This window comes from Ischnura elegans, chromosome 8 (assembly GCF_921293095.1).
Source record: "Ischnura elegans chromosome 8, ioIscEleg1.1, whole genome shotgun sequence".
NCBI lineage: Eukaryota > Metazoa > Arthropoda > Insecta > Odonata > Coenagrionidae > Ischnura > Ischnura elegans.
Window position 1 is genome coordinate 18,890,384 of NC_060253.1, and position 22,674 is coordinate 18,913,057.

The 22,674-nt window shown below is 37.0% G+C and overlaps 1 protein-coding gene across 1 annotated transcript in view; it reads right to left on the minus strand.

Annotated features, from left to right (window-relative positions):
* LOC124163602 (integrin alpha-PS4-like) overlaps nt 1–22,674 on the minus strand; it is a 97,993-nt gene that overhangs the window by 21,451 nt on the left and 53,868 nt on the right. The window contains exons 17-22 of the mRNA XM_046540619.1: nt 19,784–19,934; nt 14,438–14,792; nt 8,970–9,130; nt 2,140–2,227; nt 1,896–2,015; nt 196–330 (exon numbers count right to left, since the gene is read on the minus strand). Coding sequence (XP_046396575.1) covers nt 196–330; nt 1,896–2,015; nt 2,140–2,227; nt 8,970–9,130; nt 14,438–14,792; nt 19,784–19,934 — 1,010 coding nt within the window. The remainder of the gene's footprint in view (nt 1–195; nt 331–1,895; nt 2,016–2,139; nt 2,228–8,969; nt 9,131–14,437; nt 14,793–19,783; nt 19,935–22,674) is intronic.

Consider the following 22,674-nt stretch of genomic DNA (forward strand, 5'->3'; position numbering starts at 1 on the left):
TACCGAACAGGGCTTGAAAAGTCTCAGAAGTTTAACCGCATGTAAAGGGTTAAAGAACACAATATCACGTCACTTTAACTCTACGGTTATGATTTTCACACATTTTGATCCACTGTGCATAAGGACATTATTTTAAAAGACAACCAATTTTGGCTGTGCTAGTGGGAAATGTCCAATCAGACTCTTAGTTCATACCTGCGTGGTGGAGTAGTTTGAAACTAATGTTACTTCTTGTCCACCATGAGATGCCTTTGAATGAATGCCCTCAGACCCATCTTTGACTTCTTCATCCACTATGGTACAGGGATAAGTCTGCCCACTTTGGCTAACCTTCATCAATGAGAATATCAAATATCAGAAAGAGATGCACATGATCGTACAAAAACATTTCATCGATCGTATTCATGAGATAAGCTCCACAAATAAATTATCAAAGATGATAACACTATGCAACAGAATTACAAGACCACAAAAGCATTTTTCCAAAACATAGCTGTTATCATTTTATCTATTTCCTCCTGAATTTGAAAATGATACACAAAACATATCACCCAAAGTATTTCAATAATCATACACATTTTCATTAATGACAATGACATAAATTAACATCTCGATATATCCTGAAAATTCCTCCAACAGTTTTTTGACATTTTTTTAGTGTACATTTGGCAAGAATAGACTGAAAAAACATTACTCCTTTCATGAAAGGCCTACCATGCCTAATTCAGAGTGAAACAAGACAAAATTTATGCGCGATAGGCACCTCAGTAAATCCATGTGGGTACTATTTACCTACACCTATGTTAACAGTGTTGGCGTAGTGTAAATGATTTGCACCCAAACTGTGGGTGAGACGATGTTTTGAGTTTCATTCTCAAATTCAGGAGGCAGATATACATAGAACACCAACCACAGAGAAAAATTTTTTTTCAGTGTCACATAGTGCAGTGTTTCAGTGATAAACTATTAACACTGCACTATGTGACCCGTGGCTGCTGACAGTTATTTTTCTCTCTTTTTTCCACCTTCAATACTGCTTCCCAAGGGGTTGCAATGTTTACATCTGTCTACAGTCTGTGCTTCAGCCCAAAACTCAAGTGTTTCCTGACACAGAAACTGTACAATTTATTGGATTGATCAAAAATGCATTTTTGAGTTGCCAAATTATGGACATAAACTACCAGAAAATTTATAAAAGTCACTTCTTTGCATCACTAGTGAGTGCTTCATTGAAAGACTCATCAAGTGAACATTTCTAGAGTTCAAACATATTTTTAAAACTTAAAAAGACTAATTTTTATTTTGTACTTATTTTTGCCAGTTGTGCATAAAAGTGAGATGATTACCCTAACTTCTGCTATTGATTTCACAAAATGCATTTATTGACTCAAAGCCCAATCAAAAATGTCTAAAAGAAATGACATGCATAAGTTCATCCAGACAGTTCAAAGTTGAACTCCCCCAAACCCCACAAGTAAGGAGCTGTGGAGAATCCTTCAAAAATTGTTCTGAGTGTTCTCAAGGTAAATGAGTCTCAAACAGATCATGTCCCCAAATATCATAAGGCAACATTGCTCCATAAATGTTTCTGGATGGCCCTGGCAATAAAGCATATGAAGCTAGCAAAACAGCAAATTCTTCCACCTCAGACCCAGCCAGGAAAAACCCTTGCAGCTCAATGACAAAGTTTATTTACAAATGGCTTATATTAATTCATTGAATGGTAACAAATTCACCACTAACTAAACATACATTGTTTCTCAGAATTAAAACCAAGTTGGGCAAAAAGTGCTATGGATTTAATCTCCAGCAACCTTAGTAAATCCTGCCATCAAAAATGCTCAAAGGAGTAAAAGTAAATTTTACAGAATCTACTCTGTAACATCACAGCTCACCTGTATAGAGATGAGTCTAAGAAAATTTATATCATCACTAACACTTTTTCCTTTAACGGATACTGGAACCTGAAAGATAATGTTTACTTTTTCCACTGGACTAGATCCATACCGTTGAACCTGCATGAAAAAAAAATCAAATAAAAATTTATGAAAATACACTAATGCTTTAATATTTCACTAGCAGGAATATTTTTTTTGTGGTTTTTATTTTAGTTTAACAAATCACAAAGGATTTACTAGCCTCATAAATGTGGTTAAATATCATTTTGGTTTCACTATCATTTTTATTATCCTTGAAGAATGTAAAGAGGTCATTCCTTGAAGCCCTCCTGCAAAATAAGACAAACAGGTTAAGACTGCTTACTCACCAATTCTAATTATTAAGATATCCTCAGATTCCTAGAATACACCAAACAAAGGAAGCTCTGTGAGTGTTTGGGTACTTGAAATACATAGTAGCCATTAAATTCTTACTACCAGTACATACATATTTTAAGGAATCTCAGTCAATAATATTTCAAGGAATTTTCACTGGGGGATACTGAAACTGCTTGAACCCCCTCCATCACCCTATAAATAGCAACAATTTTTACTGAAAATTAGTATGTTATTTTATGCACTGCTTGCTAATAGCATTGTATTGAAAGACTCATCAAGTTAACACTTGCCTGGAGCTAAGGGCATGTTTACACAACTGTTTCCTCAAATGATGATCATGTGAAGAGTGTAAATAAATTTAAGCTCCATCCTTACATTCAAAATCACCAAAAAAGCTGAAGTACATTTTCAAGGAGCTACAATGACTTCAATAATGACTTTACAATGCTAAAATTTGAAACATATACTTAAACATTACAAGAAAACTAGGAATCGTTTCTTACTTTTGATAGTTGTTCATAAAAGTGAACCACTGACCCTGAGCTCTGTTGTTCATTATATGCGACACATATTAGCACTTAACAAAAAACGTTCAGGCTGTAGTTGACAATGCTAAATGACATATACAACCTGAGATGTGTGTATAAGATTTTAATGTATAGAGCGTTCCACATTTAGTTGACAGTATGGGCTCTTATGGAGAATCGTTTCCCATGTTAATCTCCATAAGGCCAGGAGCGCGGTGTTGTCAACAACAGCACGAAAATTAATGTTGCGTTATGCACTGATTAAAAATTGCATTCTAATGTAGAAAAAGGTGCTTCTATTGAAAAGCAAATTAACTACATTCGATAGTTTGCTTAGATACTATCGATATATCGATGGTTGGTTGTAGCATGCTGTGCGATTCACACCATGTGCTCAGTTGAAGTCAATTCTATTTCGTGTGAACAAGAAGTTCTCATTGTATTTGTGTTTGATATTAAAATAACGTTACCACTATCTAGACGTCAATAATTTCAACAGCTTCATTCATTGGTACCAATAGTTTTTCGATAAAAATTATAACAAAAGCTATAAAAAACATTTCCATAAATTTCCGTCAGAAACGTGTATTTTTTTACTTTATCTTCTTCTCGCACTTTCTACCTGACCGTTGTCTGTATTGAATTGAATTTTGTTCAAAAAAATTCTTCACACTATTTTCTCCTTGAAGGTCTTCATCAATTGTACAAATATTGAGTTTTAATGTTGTTATACCGACGTAACACACTTTAGGACAAGAAAATTTTGATTTTTGCAAGGTAAAAAGTAGTCGCTTACTAACTTACGTTTCTTACGTCGTAGATCCCTATATGCTGCGTATCAAATGTGAAGAAAACTACAAGGTTATTTTTTGTGAAAAAATCATTAACTTACATCAATTCTGAAGCGAGTTACAAGGTTTTTATCTTAAGAAAATATATTACGGTGCCGCTGGGGCGGGCTTCTTGCTTTTTCTTGCGCGCAGAGGGAAAATTCTCGGGTGGAAAAGGAGTTTTTTGTCAATGCATACTATGAAATGTATTTATCTATTCGTTTGATATTCTAAACAGAGAATACCTACTCATACGTCGTAACAGCAGTGTTTTTATCTGAATACATTGATACACGAAAGTGAGCAAGCGGCTTGGAAGTAAGACACTTTCGCCTTGGGTGTTTAGGTCCCATCGGGGAAACCAAGAAAAAGAATATCTCATAATCTGTCACAAACACTACCCCATCCAGTGCACGCATTTACAAAAGAGGGCTTGGGTTTTTTCTGAGTTCCTTTCATAGGGTACCATAAATCCTGCCCCAAATGCGACCCAGGCCGAAAGGGCCGAGGGAAGAATTTACGAAGGCGTTCAGTTTGTCATTGCATATTTTTGGAGTGAACAAGTGTTGTGTGGTGTATTGAACTTGAGAATTGCGTGGTGTGTTTTACACTTATCTTTGCTGTAACACGCCCAATCAATATGTCCGATACAAAGAAGAGGAGAAAAGGTGAGAATCTCATAAGCCGTGAAAGACAGTTGGTGCTCAAAGTCTTTTCGTACATAAGGAAATCTCTCAGCATTAGTGAGGCCTGCCGAGAAGCTTCGAAGGCTACTGGGTGCTAGGAGTTCACTATTTACAGAGTAAGAAAGGAAAGCTCCCGTGGTCCATTGGTAACTCCTTCAAACACTAAATAAATTAGACAGCCTTACAAAAATTCGAGGGCAGTGATTTTCGACGGTTTGGTGAGATCGGGAATTAGAAGGAAACTACATGAATCCTTCGTGAAAATTATTCCTCCGACTTTAAAACCCATCTGAAACCCGGTGAATATGGATAGTATTCTCCCAGATTACAAAAGGACAACACTATATCGTCTTCTTTTGGACATAGGCTTCGTGTACGAACGCAGGGGGAAAACAATCATCCTTATCGAAAGGGATGATATTATTAGTTGGTGGCACAATTAATTATCTAAGGTAGCTAAAAAAATATCGTCGCGAACACAGGACGAGTGTATTTACAGGCGAAAGTTGGATTAATGTTGGACAAATAGTGAACATTAGTTTGCGAAACAAACAATAAGAAAATCCGCGTCAAGCTTTCCTTGGTGGACTAAATACTGGGCTTGGCCCCCACTTCCCGAGGAGGACGATTTGCAATTATACACGTAGGAACGGAAAATGGGTTCATAAAAGGAGCATCGCATGTGTTTCTGAACAAAAATAACTCATTGGATGAGCATGAGGAAGTGGGTGGCAAGTGTTACGAGAGATGGTTTGAGCACTTACTTCTTGCAAACTTACCCGAAGGATCAATTATAGTGGTAGATAATGCCTCTTATTACTCAAGGAAATTGGAATCCTTGCCTACTACAAGGTGGAGGAAAGAGAACATTAAGGAAATTAGCTTTGAAGATGTCAGCTTGAAAATAGATCTTTAATTTACAATAAACCAAGTACGGGAAATTTTTGAAAAAATTGAAGATTGATGATGCCTTATACAACATCGCCTTTCATGTAAGACTAGCTAGAGCCAAAAAAAATTGCATAATATGGAAGGAATAGAAATTTTGTCTCATTCAGGAGCGGCTATAATTTTTATTATCCTTCAATTTATTGTTATTTTTTACATTACAGATTATTCATTATTCAGCTTGTGCATTGAATAAGTACGTACATGAAATAACAAAAGACTTTTCCTTTTATATTGCAGCAAAGGTATTGTAATTTACGCTAAAAAATTCCTTAATTTACGTCGTCTTTCGTGCGATCCCTTACTCCTGTTTGAACTTAACCATTTTGGCGCTCTATTATGTGTGGTTGCATACGCTGTTAGGATGCCTGCCGGCGGAGCGGAAGCTTGGCAACACTGTTATCCATAAGGCCCGTACTGTCAACTAAATGTGGAACGCTCTATAGCATATCGATATCTCCACTGCACAAATGCTCAAAAATAGCCCTCTGAATGAAATCCACTCATCCAGTACTGCATGGAAAAATAGGCAAAATTTTACGCTTTTTAACTATTCGTAAATTAATAACAATTCACAATGTTTTCTATTTGTTAAAAATATGGGAACCTTACTTTTGGTACAACACTCACACATTCGCCTTGGAGCTATGCAACACGTGCATCATACAGGTAATCCTGAGAGCATAGATTCAGGGAGTTTCGGAAATATGTATATTCACTTATTCCAATTAGCAGCTTTGACTCACAATGGCAGATCCAGGATTTTTTTCTGGAGGAGGGGGGGCACAAGGATCTGACCGACATATGGTCTTCTATGGTTCTTTTATAGTTCTTTTATGGTCTTTCTTATGGTTCTTTTACGACTGCGTAGAGACAGGAGAGGTGCAGAGGATGGCGAAGGAGTGGACATCGAAGGTCACGGGATGCAAAACCAGAAATGCCTTGGAGCTGCACAAAGGCATTCCTCCTCAGAAGGGCGGCTTCACAAAACGCGACTTGCTGGCCAACTATATAATATCAGAGGCGAAGGCCAGTTTTTACCACTGCTTTACGGCAGTAGTATTTTAAAAAAAGGAATCGAAGGCAGGATCACCAGGGAATATCATTAGCGCAAATTCAAGGGTGATATGAAATCTTTTGTTGACATGCGGTGTCAGGGCAGCGTCCTTTGTGAAGTGGAAAAGGTGGAATCCGGAGACATGATAATGAACATGAGGATGGAGCCATAGAAGAAAGAACATAACAACAAGGGCGGAGCCTTACTGGGGCATCGCCACTCGGAGGGGGGGGCCTCATGCACGGAGGGATGGGGTCCAAGGTTGCGGTAACCAGTCCCTTCAGCAGACCTCCCCTGTGCGTGGCTTTCCACTCTCCAAGGGAGAGTGGTAGGACGATGGAAAAGATATTGAACGGAAAAAATAAATGAATGAAAAAGGAAGAAAATGTAAGAATAATGATGATAGTATAATGATGATATATTGATGAATAAAACAAGGTGGTGACGGAAATATATACCTTTAAAAAAAACTGCCCTTAGAATAATAAATAATATGGTCTTCTCATATTTGGGATTAAAAACAACATTCTAACACTTCCCATCCTATTTCGATTGACATTGCGTAACTTACTGTATACTTGACGAATCACGCAGCTTTCCTTTGTATTTTATTAAGTTCACAGATTAAGTCTTTCTGCACCGGATCCTACATGCTCAGTGTATATTCAAGGTGTGGTCAAATGAGTGCAAAAGAGCACCTCTCTTTTACATTTACATCTGAAAATAATTTTCCCAATATACGCCTGACAAATGCTAGCTTCTTCAGGGTTTGGCCACAAATTTCTTATGTGTGTTGCCCATGATAGGTTCGAAATTATAGATCCTCCCAGATACTTCACTTCATCTGTTGCTTTCATAGTAATGCCATACGCAGCATAAACATGGTTATTGTAGGTAGCCGAACACGCAGCACTGGGCCATACAATCAACCTTAAGGAATTAAAAATTTTTGCCAAAGTGAAAGGTGTCAAACAGAGACTAGTTGGAGAGGCCATAGAAATAATTAAAGAGGAGAGGAACAATTTTAACAGGGACACCGGCCTTAAAACAAGTCGTACTTGGCAACCCGTAATCTGGAAAAACAATCAACAACCTACTCCTCCAACCTCCTGCACCCCTCCCCTACCCCCTGACACGGATCCCTACATATATATGGTTATAAATTCCCACCTCTCCAGAGTCCCTTGAGAAAGCGACCAGCATCAGTCGGGAAACATTAATGCCACCCAAAAATCGACATGGCGACATAGCCCCAAAAGTTTTTATTTAACATGATGAGTACCCATGAAAGTTTTAATGAAGAGCTGCATGTGGTATATCTGTTTCTTTTATTTTTCCTACTGAAGGTGTCCAATACTTCATTAATGTTTATTTTTGATGCAATGTCTCGATGGATATGCATTAAAGCCAGTCCATTCAAACAATCTTCTGTCATTCTGTCAGCGAAGATATGTTTTTTTACCGACATAAGGCGGAGAAAGATTGCAGAGCTCAGGGCTAAACTGTTTGCAAATAACTATTTCTACAGACAGGCATACACGGAGAGAAAGAAAAGAACCTTCTACTGATGGAATGTCACTGAGTTGCAAGGGATGGTTTGTACTCAAAGGCATTAAGGCCATTAACAGTGATGAGCCCCCTGCCCCCATGAGCTCCTTCCCTCCTTGGACAATGTTTTCTCATCAAGCACTGACTAGCAAATGACCAATGACCAGCAAATCTGTCTCCTCAATTTGGGCTCAAGGCTCAAATGATTGAGGCTCCATAATACACAAAACAAAATGAACGTAATGAGAACAGGACATTATTACAAATCTTTTCTATTTTTTAAGCATCAGGGGGGACACACATTCCCCCTCCCCTGAATTCGCCTATGCTGGCCCACACAAGTTAATATGCAAATGCATGAATGATTTTCGTGGAATGAAGTGGAACAAATGCGAATGTGATTAATTTCAGTGTCTTCTCTTACAGGGTTTCTAACTTTCTACAGCTCATACAACCCTGGGGAAACTTATGTCGTGGCCTACTTGTGATGGGTAAAAAATATTACACCCCCTGTGCCACAATTGAATAACACAAGGGGTGTCATATTTAACAAATTAATTTTTTTCACATTCCTTGTCAGCACTTTAATAAAATAATTCCATTTTATGAATGGAATTCTTATGGAAATAATGGGTCCGGTGTAGCCATGCATTAAAATGCAAATATCCTGCTGCTTTTGCGTCCAATTTAATTTTTTTTTAAAAGGATCGTGGAAACATCAAATGAGTGTGAAATCATGCACGGATAATCCGCAACACAAAATAAACCACACCTGGATAATCGGGAGTCTGCTGCTAATTTAATTCAAAACTAAAGTGTTGAACAGATTTTCTTTAAAACCAAGAAAAGTGATATTAGTATAAAACATGCGATTGAAGTAAAAATATTTTATTTTTGAAAAAATAATTTTAAAAACCAATAAAGCGCTGTTATGATTTCCTTAAAATTTCAGCTTCCTTAACCTTTTCTGTGTAACAACTTGAACAACCACAGCTTGACCTCCTCTAGTTTTGATCCTGGGTATGCTTTTGCCACTTAAGAATTTCTTATAAGAACCTTAGCCTTCTAAAATGTAATATAAGGAAGAAAGCACTCACCCAATTATTTCCATGTCTGCTTTGTAGGTGAATGGTATAATAGCAGCCCAATAATTATCTTTGAGATCATTTTCTTTACTTATGGTGGTCACGTAGGAGTATAGACTCATTCCCATACTGCCATGCACATTCTTCATATCAATTTCTACCAATTGGCTCCTCTGTTATAAATAAATAATACAAACTCATTATGAAGAGCATAAGTAGAGGATATATTAACAGACCTGTTCATATAGTAGTTCAAAAGGTAAAATCTAAAATTATACTTCCTTACACCACCAACACCAAACATAAATGTACAGAGTATTACTTACTTGAATACCATCAAGATCAATATTGAAAAAAAGTAAAAAATATTGAACTGATTAAATGGATAAAATAAATTTGTCATCTACATGAAAAATTACCCTAAACACATTTTGAAAATATATACTTTAACTCTTAAGCACGCAGAGCAACAAATTGAGTGAAACCATTTACATCAGAGTCCAAAATGGTAATCATATCTGTTAGAAAGGGGGAGCATGGTATCCTACAGGGTAGAGCACTTATGGTTGCCAAATCAAGGCTCCACAGTTCAAATCCTACATGATGCCTTCCAACACCCCCAAAGAAAAACATAGAAGCTCAAGACAGCCCAGGGAAAGAAACTGGACCCCCAATCGAGAATGTGTGAATTTCATATGCTAAGTCTGGGGTGATCTACCCAAATCTATCCACACCAACATTCAGGCTGAATCACTGAGTGCAAGAATAGACCTCAAATTCTCAGACCAATGGATTAACCTTTTTGTGCCAAATGTCAGGTACCGCCTACGAGCATTTTCATACGTGGAAAACCAAATGTCAAGTATAGCCATCATGGAACAGTCACCACACAAAGGAACAGACGTTGGCTACAGCCAATGAGGGGGAAAGGGAAGTGACCGCTGAGGTAGCAATTGTCTGATGCATTCAGGCCTGGCCTTAGCCAGCTTAGTAAAACCTTAGGGTAACTCCTATGTAATTAAGTCCGAACTTCCGATTCATTTATGATCATCCTTGTTACAGGAATCAGTTTATCATTGCGAAGTGGTAATATTGCCAATTGTTTTTGCAATGATAAATTTTGTTGCATACAAAATTTTTTTTATACTTTGAAATGAATTCTTCGTTTTGTTCTGTGTGTAAGCAATTTTTGAATGAAATTTTTGAGTTTGAGTTAAAAATAACAGAATTCTGGACTTAAAGTCTTAGTACCTAGTGTTCACTAATTATGTTGTTATCAATGCTAGAAATCCATTTAAAATTCCACAATGCTTAAGCAAATGTTAGTAATTCTTATAGAAGAGTAAATTATTGAAAATCAAATGCAGTATTTAGTTTAAAAACACTGGTAATGCAATAATTTGACCGTGGACTTGTGCTAATATAGGGTTAGAGGGTCTAGTCCAGTGGCTGCCGTAAGGGCCAGGTGGCCCATCGAGTTGAGTCTCAAATTGGAGGGACAAGAATACAAGGGTAACTTAACCCTAAAAGAGAGCTCCTTGTAAAGAGGGGTTTAAAATAGGGATGGTCGGATCGGATACTTCAGATCCAAATTCGCTGAAGGCATCAGATCTGGATCCGAAATTTTAAATTTATGCTTCAGTGAATGCAGCATCCCATATGAGGGAGTAGAAAGAGTTTTGACAACTGTATACATCACATAGGTCGCCCCGCTTCGCTTTGAAGGCAACGACGTCACAAAATAGCAGGATCTATCATGTTCGTCGTTGACTCTCTCATTCATTGTGACATTGCGTGAAAGATGAAGGGGTTGCTCTCCTTCCCCTCCACTTCCCTTCCCTTCCCTTCCCCTCCTTCACGCGCTTCCGCAACCCACCCCTTCCTCTCGCTGAGCAGTCGTCTCGCTCTGTTTCTGCAACTCTTCGCACGTGACGCTACTGTTTTTCTAAACATTGTTAATTGTGTTGCAGATTGTGCAGTTGCAATTTAATTGAATGATGTACCAATAAAAATGACTTTCATTGCGTAGAAACATTTTTAGTGATATAAAGAGACCTTGACATCATGTGCGTGGTCTGTGACGTGAAACTATTGCGAGGAAGTGGAGAATCCACCTCAACCCACCTGAAGCATTTGCAGTGAAACAAAAGTCGGTATGCGATGAGAAAGTGATAAAATTCTGGGGAAACTTATATGAGGAATATGAAATATCAGTCAATGGTTTATCTGAAGATTGAAATCTTTTTTCATTTCCAATAATAATAGCAAGCATAATAGTTTACATCCAGAGCGTGTAAAGATTTTATCGTTTTAAAAAAATAATTTGAAAGCTTATAAAAATGATTTTTAATCACTAAATATGTTTAGACGTGTATGTAAATCTAAATAGCATTACTTTGATTGCATATACCCAGAATAGACTTGAATAATTACTTCCTTTTATTGCAGAAAGTGAAAATGCACTAGGATCCGAAAATAGCCAAAGATCTGGCTCCGAAAATCAAAGATCCGATACGGATTCGGGTCCGAAAAAAATCCCGGATCCTTCCATCCCTAGTTTAAAACATTCTTATGCTACTCATAGTACAAAAAACGTTTTCCTCTTTTAGGCACAGGCAGGTAAGGGTTAAGATTATCATATGACAAGGAAGAAATAATTCTCAGCTTTCACACCGCATTTGGTTTTGGGAAATTGGTCCCAATGTTTCAAAGGCTGAGCGTGACATCGTTTTCAGGGGTAGAATGTGGAGCCAAATTCTTGTCAGTATTTTATTTTATGGTAGTCTACAGGGTAGAGCACTTATGGTTGTCAAATCAAGGGTCCACAGTTCAAATTCTATGCGATGCCTTCAGACACCCACAAAGAAAAACATAGAAGTGGAAGTTGGCCCACAGAAAGGAATTGGACCCCCAACCCAGAACGTGTGAATTTCATATGCTAAGTCTGGGTAGATAAACCCTATTCTACAATCCAATTTCAAATAAATTCATGGCCTAGGAGCCTATTATGTAATTGGCTTCCAAAGTTGTGCCCCCATTACCCATTTTTTCATGAGGGGCCACTAGATCTTGAGTCCGCAGCAAGGAACCACTGATAATATTGCAGTCTAACCTATTTCAAATAAATAAAATACCAACAATAATTTTTCTCCAAAATTATACTTTGATGCATCTATGGAAGGGGCAGATTTTTCTATGATGAAGGAAAATCTTTTAGTTCTACCCTATAAATGAACATTCACAATGTGCATCCTTCTAATTTTGTTCAAATTTGTTAGGATGGCAATGCACCATGACAAATTTATGAATGCAGAGTTTTCTATGCCCCCGTGGACTGCAGTAGGCGCCTCCGGTGGCAAGCCCTGTGGGAATATTTGCTTGTGAGCCAGAACCTGGTGATGGACCAAACTTCTGCTGACAAGAGGGATGATGATGATGTACGTGCTCCAAGGCCTATATTACAGTTGTCTTTGAATACTTTGCCGGGGCCAGGCCCACGCGATGGCATTCCCCCCAGGACTTGCCACCAGAGACGCTCTACTGCAGGCCCATTTTGAGCAAGGGCCGCACACCAAAAAATAGGTAATGGGAATACAACTTTAGAAGCTAATTATGTAATAGGCTCCTAGCCCACGACGACAAGGGAACTTTTGCATTTGTTAGTTTGTCATAGAACACTAAATTTGTTTAGAGTAGAACACTAAAATCCAACCAAACATGAACAAAATCAAAGGGAGATGTTAATGTTCCTTGTTAATAAATTAATATAGGAAGAAAGGCACCGAAAGAAGGGAAATTTTAGTACATAATGGTGGATTACAGAAAAATGATGAGGATCAAATGCATCAGCCGAGTAAGCAAAGAGGTACACTTTGCTAAGAAGAGTAGGAAAGAAGAGAAGCCTCCTGAAAACCTTAAAAAGAAGACAGAACTACCTAATCAGCCATATCCTGAGGCAAGATGGCCTGATGAAAGTAACTGTTAAGAGATAAGTGGATGGCAAGAATGACAAACGGAGACCTCAAAATACATGGAGTTGGTGAAGAAGGATATAAAAGAGAAGAAATATGCACATGGGAGTGAAAAGATTGGCTGAGAGGAGAATTGAGAGAAGATTTACATTACACCAATCATAGGATTATTAATTAACCAGTGATGTTGATGCAAAATTTTCACAACAGAATAATCAGAAGGCCAATAAACAAGTCTTCCAAAAAATTGAATAAATACACTCATCACCATTATCAATAGTCATCAATATTATGACAAATTTAAGTATACCAGGACTAGTCATGGTGATATCTTTATGGAATCACCAGAAATGTACTATGCTACGTATTATGCAAAAATTCTGCAGAGGAAACATTATTAGCCTTGACTGGGGTTCGTACCCAATTCCCCCAATTTCTGGTTGAGGGCTTTAGCTAGTTAAACTACCGAGGCACCAATCCCTTCTATAGAAATTTATGGACTAAACCAAACAATATGATCTTGACTGCTGATCATCTGACAATTCTCTGTTTTGGATAAGGCACATACAGGTCGGGGCAATATTTCAAATACAAATATTTTAAAATATGTATTTGAAATACATTTTTAATTTGCATTAGTATGTATATCAAATGCACAAACTGAATGCATCTAGTATTTTGTATTTCAAATATAGATTTTTGATATTTTCCCATTCTAAAATAAAAAATACATTCGTGGAATCAGGGGCGGATCCAGGATTTTTTTCTGGGAGGGGCACAAGCAAGGCCGTATCCAGGATTTTGTTCTGGGTGGGGCACAAGGATACCTCGTAATGCAAAACGAACGCAATGATAATGGGACCGTATTAAAAATCATGCATATTTTTGGGGGTCTGGGGGGGGCACGTGCCCCCGTGCCCCCCCCCTGGATCCGCCTATGAGTGGAATACTTTTGAAGTAGCTCTGATAACTCTTCCGGAGCATTTTGCTTCAGAGATTACCTTGTTATTGTTAGAATCATTTTCTTCATGTTTGCAACTATTCGATAATGTGCCACGGCAGGTTATATTTTTTAAGATCTCTTCGGTTCCATACAAATGTATTTTGTACTTTAAAAGTTATTTAAAATATTATTTTGAAGTTTGTTTTTCAAATTCCTGAGTCAAAGGTAGGTATTTTGTGTTTCAAATATTTCTCCGCCAGTTTTTTGCCCAGACCTGCTTGATTTCTCTGCTACTATATTTGCCTATGCCTCATCATCATAAAGAAGCAAATTACAAATGTTAGGCTCGATTTATTTCCTTTTAGCTTGCGAAAGATCCACAGAGAAAAAATCAAATCACGATTGTGCATTGCTGGTGACTCCCATAAAAGTTATCACCGCAGCTAGTCCTGGTATACTTTGGATCCTTTTAGCTTCATCAATTATATTCTCAGTTGTAAGGTGACTCCATTTTTTTTAGAAATGTCGTCTTTCCTTGGACAATACCACTGACAAAATTTACTCACAGATGAATTACTAGGCAATGGGTTATCCATGTCACATCTAATGTAAATGGAACTACTGTTCATCCTAGAATTTGGGCCAGAAACTCCTGAGGATTCTTCACTGTCATGTGTTTCATAGAATCCACTTGAGGCATTAACACTGGCTTTTTCCTCCAAGGATTCTTCAGTGAGACTTGCAAAAGTCAAAGCTGGAATCTCATAGCATTCTGGTGGTATCTTTGCTATTTTCCCTGGCGATCCAAGCTCTATGACCAGTTGTGTTAGATATGCAGGCTCACCCTTATTCGATACATGAATTTTCAACTTCAGCGTTTTACTTGAACCAATCACAAATTCTGGACGTTCGTCACTCCCACTGAAATCAGATATGAAAAGAAAATGCAGGTAAAAACAACAAAAAAACAATGATCGTTTGACATAATTCCATGCTAACACAAGTGATGAGATTCCATGTAGTCCAGTCAATATGTCGTCAAAGAGGGCCTTTGGAGGGAAGTTTTGGGGTAGTTTTGATTTATCTGTCTTATATGTATTTTGGGCAGCTTTTTTAGTCCAACAATGAGGTTTACTAACAACATTTCATGATGCAATATTGCAATAACTGGCTAAAAGTCCAAACATTATAACTTTTTTTATTACTTTGAATTTAGCAACTTTCAAAGAAGTTTTCAGTTCCAAAGTTGGCAACGTAAATTTTCTTAAAATTTAATCCTTTAGTTTTTTTCTCTGAAAAACCATTTAGACTACTGTTAATAAAAAAAACACCAATTTGAAAATTGGTGTTTTTGCTAATCTCTACAAAAAAATATATGTATTCAATTGAACAGGCCGGATATGACTATTTTTATAGTTTTAAATATTTGATTACTATGTGTTTTTGATGCTGAATCTGAATAAAACCTCTATTTTCTTCCATCAATTCAATAACTTTGCAAATTTAAAATTATAACACTTCTGGAAGTTGAAAATTTAATAAACAAAAGTGCTCAAAACATTTTTCTTTTAACATATGTGTTTTTGGCGGTTCGCTTAGTAATAGCTTCTTATTGTCAAATGTTTTTATAAGCCTTAAGAAAGTGGGGAAGGGGATGGGTTGAAGATATTGGTGGCTAATTGAAACCTATATGCAAATAAACTGCCAAAAAGTAGTGGGAACTTGTTTATAAGCATAAATTTCAATTAATTCATTTTTAATTGAAATTAATAGTTATCATTAATATTGTGTCTTTAGAAAACCACTCACCTATTTTATACACCCTTTATAATGAAGAATGTATATTATTTATAACATGTTGAGAAAATAAGTTTATTGTACCACTCATGCTCTGCTTCATGCATCATTTTCCTTTTATGCTCACTTGGGACCCATTTTGGTGCGACACCAAACAAATCATCTTAACGAAAGAAACCCAGGTTCTTTTGATAATATGGCGAATCTTCCCTGTACACAGATGTCACAATCTGCTGTGATACTATTACATCAACCTCTATTATATGATCAATTGCCTGCCTGTATAAAATGTGAAGATAGAATACTTGTGTTTAAAAAAATTGTATTTACTTACCTTGTCGAAAAGTGCTTCCTTATACTTCTAATCTCTTATCCGCTAGTACTTTACCTCTCTTGGATCATTTGGCCTCGACTACAAAAGATGAGATGTTGCAGTGGTGCCACCTTTACAGAATGGTTCTGAATGAGGCTAAAACCACTTGTATTCTCTTTTGCAACAAGTTCTCTCATGAGTTTCCTACTCTGCCTCCTCATTCGGATTTCTCCACCTCGTCCACCGTGAAATTATTAGGTCTACAGCTTGATGACACTCTTGACTGGTCAACTCATGTTTTTGAAATTAATAAGAAACTTTCAGTAGGTATTTATATGATAAGGAAACTCTCTCCTCTTGTTTCTATATATGTTCTAAAAGCTGTGTACTTTGCCAAAGTACACTCACTATTGTCATATGGTATCATGTTTTGGGGTAACTCCCCTACTGCAGCTAAAGCCTTCTCTTTACAGAAACATGCCATTAAGGCCATCTGTAAAGTTCCAATACGAACAAGTGGTCGGCCACTGTTTGTGTCCCTCAAGATCCTCACACTTCCATGTGTTTACATTCTCTCATGTGCCATGTTTGTGAAGTGCTATCCGTATTACTTCCGTGTCAACTCTGATTTTCACAGTCACAACACTAGATCAAAAAGTGACATTCACAGTTATCTGTATTCATTTAGACAATGCCAGAAGGGACCATATCACTCTATTGCTGCAATCTACAATAGGCTTCCCTCTGATATGAAATCCCTTTCCTCAAAAAAGGTTTTTAAGAATAGATTGAGAAACTTGCTATGTAACAAAGGTTATTATAGTGTCCAAGAATTTTTTAATGATATTTTATAAATGTTATTAGTGTTCAAGAATTTTTTTGATATTTTGTAAGCTGTGTTTTGTGATTCTTTTATGTCTCTCTGTATCTTGACGAAACCCATGGATAATTGTATCCCGACGGAGTTAATAAATATATTATTATTATTATTTTTTTTTTAATGCACTTTCTCAGCTGATTAAAACCAGCTGGAAATATTCACCTATCCCAAGGTCAATTTAGGATTAGGCTCGGATGCTAAGGAAGAGAATTCACCCTATCCTACACTGTCCGATCATGCCCGACCCAGGAATCTTCTCACGATCTGGCAGGTCTGTAGTAAAACAGCTTTTTGCCCGAGGTTAATCAGTTGTTTTTTTTATTCCCAGGTCTTCAACTTCTTTTTTGAATCTTTTAGACAAGACTCACTCCGCAGAGATTATCAGTGGGTGTATGCTGACGTCTTTCAACTTCCAAATATTTTTTATTTCACCGGCTAAATTCTGATATTTTTGTATTTTCTCTCTTTCCGTAGACTCAACATTGTGATTTAGTGGCACTGCTACATCGACTATGTTTGCTCTTTGCTGTAATTTATGGATCAATAAAATATCAGGCCTATTGTAATCTATGGTTTTATCTGTAAGTATCGGTCTATCCCAGTATAGGATGTGTGTATCTGTCTCTAGTACGGCGGGAGGATGGTATTTGTAATATGGTGGAGTATTTTTTAAAAGTCCATAGGTAGTTGCTAGGTTTTGGTGGATAATTTTGGCCAGCTGGTTGTACCTATTGACATAGTCATTACCAGCAAGAGCTGAGCAACCCGAAGTTATGTGTTCAATGGATTCACCCGTTTTCCCACATTTTCTACATTTATCTGCAATTTCAAGTTTTAATATATTTTTTTCATAGTTGTGAGTTCGTATAACTCTGTCTTGAATTGCCATCACAAACCCTTCAGTCTCCGGGTATAAATAGCCATCTTGGAGCCATTTCAGAGAGGCATTTCTGTCAACCCAATCCTCCTGTATGACTGTTGGGAACTTTCCATGCAAGATTTTAGACTTCCATTCCTGCTTTTGTTGGTTTAGGTCTGGTATTTGAATCCGATCTTGGTTCTCTCCAAAATTCAATGGTGTGTATCCCACGTCAGCCTTTATTACCGCTTTCATTAATGCATCTTTTGACGATTTTAAGGAGGATTTCATTGACTGTTCCTGAGATCGGCATTGTCGGAGAATATTTATTAGGCCTCTACCTCCTTCCTTTCTTGGGATATATAACCTAATTACTGAAGCCTTATCATGTAAACATCGGAATTTATTCAAAAGTCGTCTAGTCAGTCGGTCCAGCTCATTTATTTATTTATTTATTTATTATTATTATTATTATTATTATTATAGTATTAATGAGTATTTGAGTTCGTAACTTGGAAGGCCTCACATTGTAACATTTTACATTCGATGTGCATATCACACTTTAAATTAATATTTTATATTTTGACGTGTCCTATATACCTGCCAAGTATGTGACTAGTGTAATGTATCATGTGGACAAATAAAACATTCTAATTCTAATTCTAATTCTAATTCGATCATGCCTCAAGAATAAGGGCCCGCTATCTCTCTCTGCCAATCATCTGATGGATGAGAACCATATGAGTGAATATTCTACATTTAGATAAATAGGGACCAAGACTCAATGCCTTAGAGCAGTTTGAAAATTTAAGAAGTGCTAAAAATAAGGAACATGTTGTAAAAGAAATTTTGTATCCATTCCACTCCCCCCCTTCCATACCTTCCTTTCTTACACACTACCCATTTGCATCCACAAGCGTACCAGTGTGCAGAATGCATAGTGATACATATCTATCAGTTGATCCAGTGGCTATCTCATGAGTTTTTTTTGTAAGTTTTTGGCCAGATAGCAAACCTGATAGAAGCTGCCATCTGGTGGCTATTTAGAAACATTTTTCCATAGTATATCACCTTATAAATATTTATACTTCAACCAAATGTAAGAGCAGCTAACTCTTAACAACATATCAAAATTTGGTGAAAATCAGCCGACAAAAACTCTATTAAATGTCTTAACCCTATTGGAAAAAATCTGCCAATTCAATTGAAAATTTCAAAATTAAGAAAAAACTGAAAATTAAGCTCAATTAAAGATTTTATCACACTGCTCCCAAAAATATTTCAACTTTAATTTCTGTTCACATATTTTATTTATTCAGAATTCGGGATTCATGAAATTTAGATTTTAATTTTATCCCACCTTATAATAAGTTTATCATATTGGATGAATTTGTATATTTGTAAATTTTTCAAATGAAAAAAAATCGATTGGAATATTTCAAATAGGGTACCTCCCCTTCCTTTTGGAGACAATGTGAGTATGGAAATCCCAAATCCTCTCCATATGCTCTTACGCCCATTCCCCACCTATTTAACCAAACTCCGCCCCTGGGAATTACACCTCTTGCCCATATCCTCAGACTGTTGTGTTTTTTAGATTTTTAAAAACAGTTCTGTGTTTATTCTGTCTTCAGTTCATCTGTACCAGAAGATGGCAAGCCACATTGAAACCTATAGGTCGTACATTAAATATTTATGAGGAATTACAAAGTTTTTCTTTACTTTTGATTATGTAATCCAGTGGCGCAGCAAGGGGGGGCTTTTGGGGGATAAAACCCCCCCAGAGCTCAGAGAAATTTTTAAGTTAAATCCATTTTACTTTTTTGGATCAGTATTACTTATATAATAGTGTTAGGATTAATCAAATATCCCTCAGGAAGCCGTAAAACTCGCCATTTTGAACCATTATTCTTAAAATTTTTCTGGAGGAGGGCCCCCGCAACTCCTGCTTACCCTGGTTGGTATGCAATACCCCCACACCTGTAAGTATTAGTTGCGCCTAAAACCCCCCTAGCCTTAATTCCTGGCTGCGCCCCTGATGTAATCAACTGCTTCAAACATACCTTTTGCCCAACTGCGGAAGAATTCCTTTGATTGCCAAGTCAGAAAGACAGATGTCATCTGTTCCACAACCAACTTCAAAAGGAACATACACCACAGAGTCTGTTGACTCTCTGGATATTGGGCAGCTTTGGCAGAATCCATAGCTAGTATCTGAGGACAAAACAATTTCAAATGTAGTCGTGGGTTGAGATGAAAAAACTTTGTGATTACAAATATAAAACTTCAATCAACTAGTTCTGTTTCACAGTGACATCATCCAGTACAGATACACAATTCAAAGCAACTTTACATGTTAGATTTCCTGACTTTTCCCTGATTTGCAGTCCAAAATTTTTTAGTCCTCGACTTAATATCAATTGCAAAGCGGTTGCATATTTTGGGATTTTATAGAAAAATGTAGCAGGATATGTATATTATGGGATATAAATCTATTGTAATAATAATAGACACTTTGTACTTTTCACACTGGTTTAATTAATCGGCAATTAACCTGGATCCGCCCAATGTAACAAAAATGTCACACCCTGTATCCAGGGGCGGATCCAGGATTTTTTTCTGAGAGGGGCACAAGCAAGGCCGTATCCAGGATTTTGTTCTGGGTGGGGCACAAGGATACCTCGTAATACAAAACGAACGCAATGATAATGGGACCGTATTAATAATCATGCATATTTTTGAGAGTCTGGGGGGGCACGTGCCCCCGTGCCCCCCCCATGGATCCGCCTATGCCTGTATCGCTCCACTGTAATGGCTCTTGCATCGCTCGGGCACGGTATATTGTTGTGTTTCATACTTAATTAGAAAGAGGAAGCTAAGTGCTTCAATTCAGGGTATGAATTGTCAAGTGAGTAGGAAGACCTATCCTTTAAGCACTCTTGATACTTAAGTGCCTTCCCTCGACACTAAAAAAGGATGTTCGCTTTGTATAAGTTCGTAATTTTTTTTATTAACTATATATGCTACAGCGACAATTTTTGGTATATATCAACATAATGATACAAAATTATTAATAATACATTAATATGTTTGGTATTGCTTTCCATTTCCGTAATATCATCTGATAAATGTTACTGTGACATAAATGTCACATTGGGCGGATCCCTATGCAAATCTTCAAAGTTGCGAATTTTATACTCTGGCTAGAATTTATTGTAATTTCTATGTTTTTTCCTTCGTATTCTCGCAAAAGGACCTATTATTTATCAATTAATTGATAATTTGAATTTATTAACTTTTATTCCGGTAATTACTTTTGAATTAAAATTTTAATATTAGTGATATGATAGCTCAGAGATACTACACTGCGTGAAGCCAAAGAACTTCCGGAAAACGAAGACTATGACGAAGCATAATCAATATACCTTGAGCCATTAGTTGTCTCTGATGAGGACATTGCAGATGACCAGGCTGGTGGACTTGTGGAAAATTGAACAGGAAGACAACTTTGGGAAAGAGTGGAGCTTATTTTGTGGCTTGATAATGGTAATGCAAATGAATTTCGAGAGAAGTCCGGAAGAATTTCGGTACCAGTTACATGTAAAGTAAAGGAATCGAAGTCAACGAAGCTTACATCACTTCTCCAACAGAAAAGAGAACATGAGAAGCAGCCAATTGACGACAGGAAGGTCTTTGTGTAAAATATAGATTATTCCCAGAAACAGATCTTCCTGAATTGAGGGAAAAATCATGTGTAGAAATTTTTGAAATGGTTTTTTCGGATGAGATTCTTTTTTTTCTCACGGCAGAATCAGATAATTATACTACGTTTGTTGTTTTTTCATCTGCTAGTATCAGAATAGAGAAGATGAAAATTTTCATAGGATTTTTACTGTTATGGGTTGGTAACAGGGTTCCATCCAAGCGACGCTACTGGGAAGATTCTAGGGATGTTCACAACTCAATGCTTGCTGTAGCCAAGCAAAGGAATAGGTTCCTTTTGATAAGTAAATACCTTCACTGTACAGAAAATATGATGCCCTACATGAAAGACAAATTGTGGGAGCTACGCCTGAAGATCACTAAATTGAAAGAACGTTTCCGGGGGATCATTCTCACTGAGAAAACATATTTGGCAGGAGTATGAATGGTTATTTTGGTATCCATCCTTGCATGTAATTCATTCGGCGGAAGACAATCAGTTTAGGTGGAGGTAGTAGAATATTTTTCCTTGGCTTTTGGATGTAGCTGTTCACAATCTGAAGCTGATCACAATCTGTTCACAAGCGAAATCTGGTCCTTGCATGTCACAATTGGAGTTCAGGCGTGTAATAGTGCACGCATAACTGGCCATATATCGATGTGAAGCCAAGTATAGCTGCCGTACTACTTCATTTTCAACAGAGGCAGACCATGAAATATGTTATGATGCTAATGATCATTTAGTCCCTCCTATACTAAATAAAATATGGCGTCGCCTTGATGGAGAATATTGCGCTTTCGTCAACCGCACTGCATGCGATACATGTAATACGGACAAATACATATTGCTTTTCTGCTTACCACTCAAAATGGTACGTATAGGCCGGCATTCAACTCTAAATCAATCTTTAGTTTATTTGAAACAAATTTAAATGTACCCCTTATTTGTGAAATAACATTGAAAAAATCCATAAAATTTGAACACCTTAAGACATCACTCTTTACATCGAAAAATGTATGAATCTGGGGCAATGGAACTCTGAAAATTATTGCTAAATTTTCAATAATTACTTTAAATTTAAACAAAAGCTTGACAATAGTGTACGTAAATAATAATATGCACAAAATAAGTATGTTTTTCTAGTGTTTTTTATCATTTAAATGAACTCTGCAGCTCAAATGCGAAAAATATTTGCTTTTTCTGGATAAATATTACCTTGCACCAAAAGACAACAGATCCGCCCAATGTGAC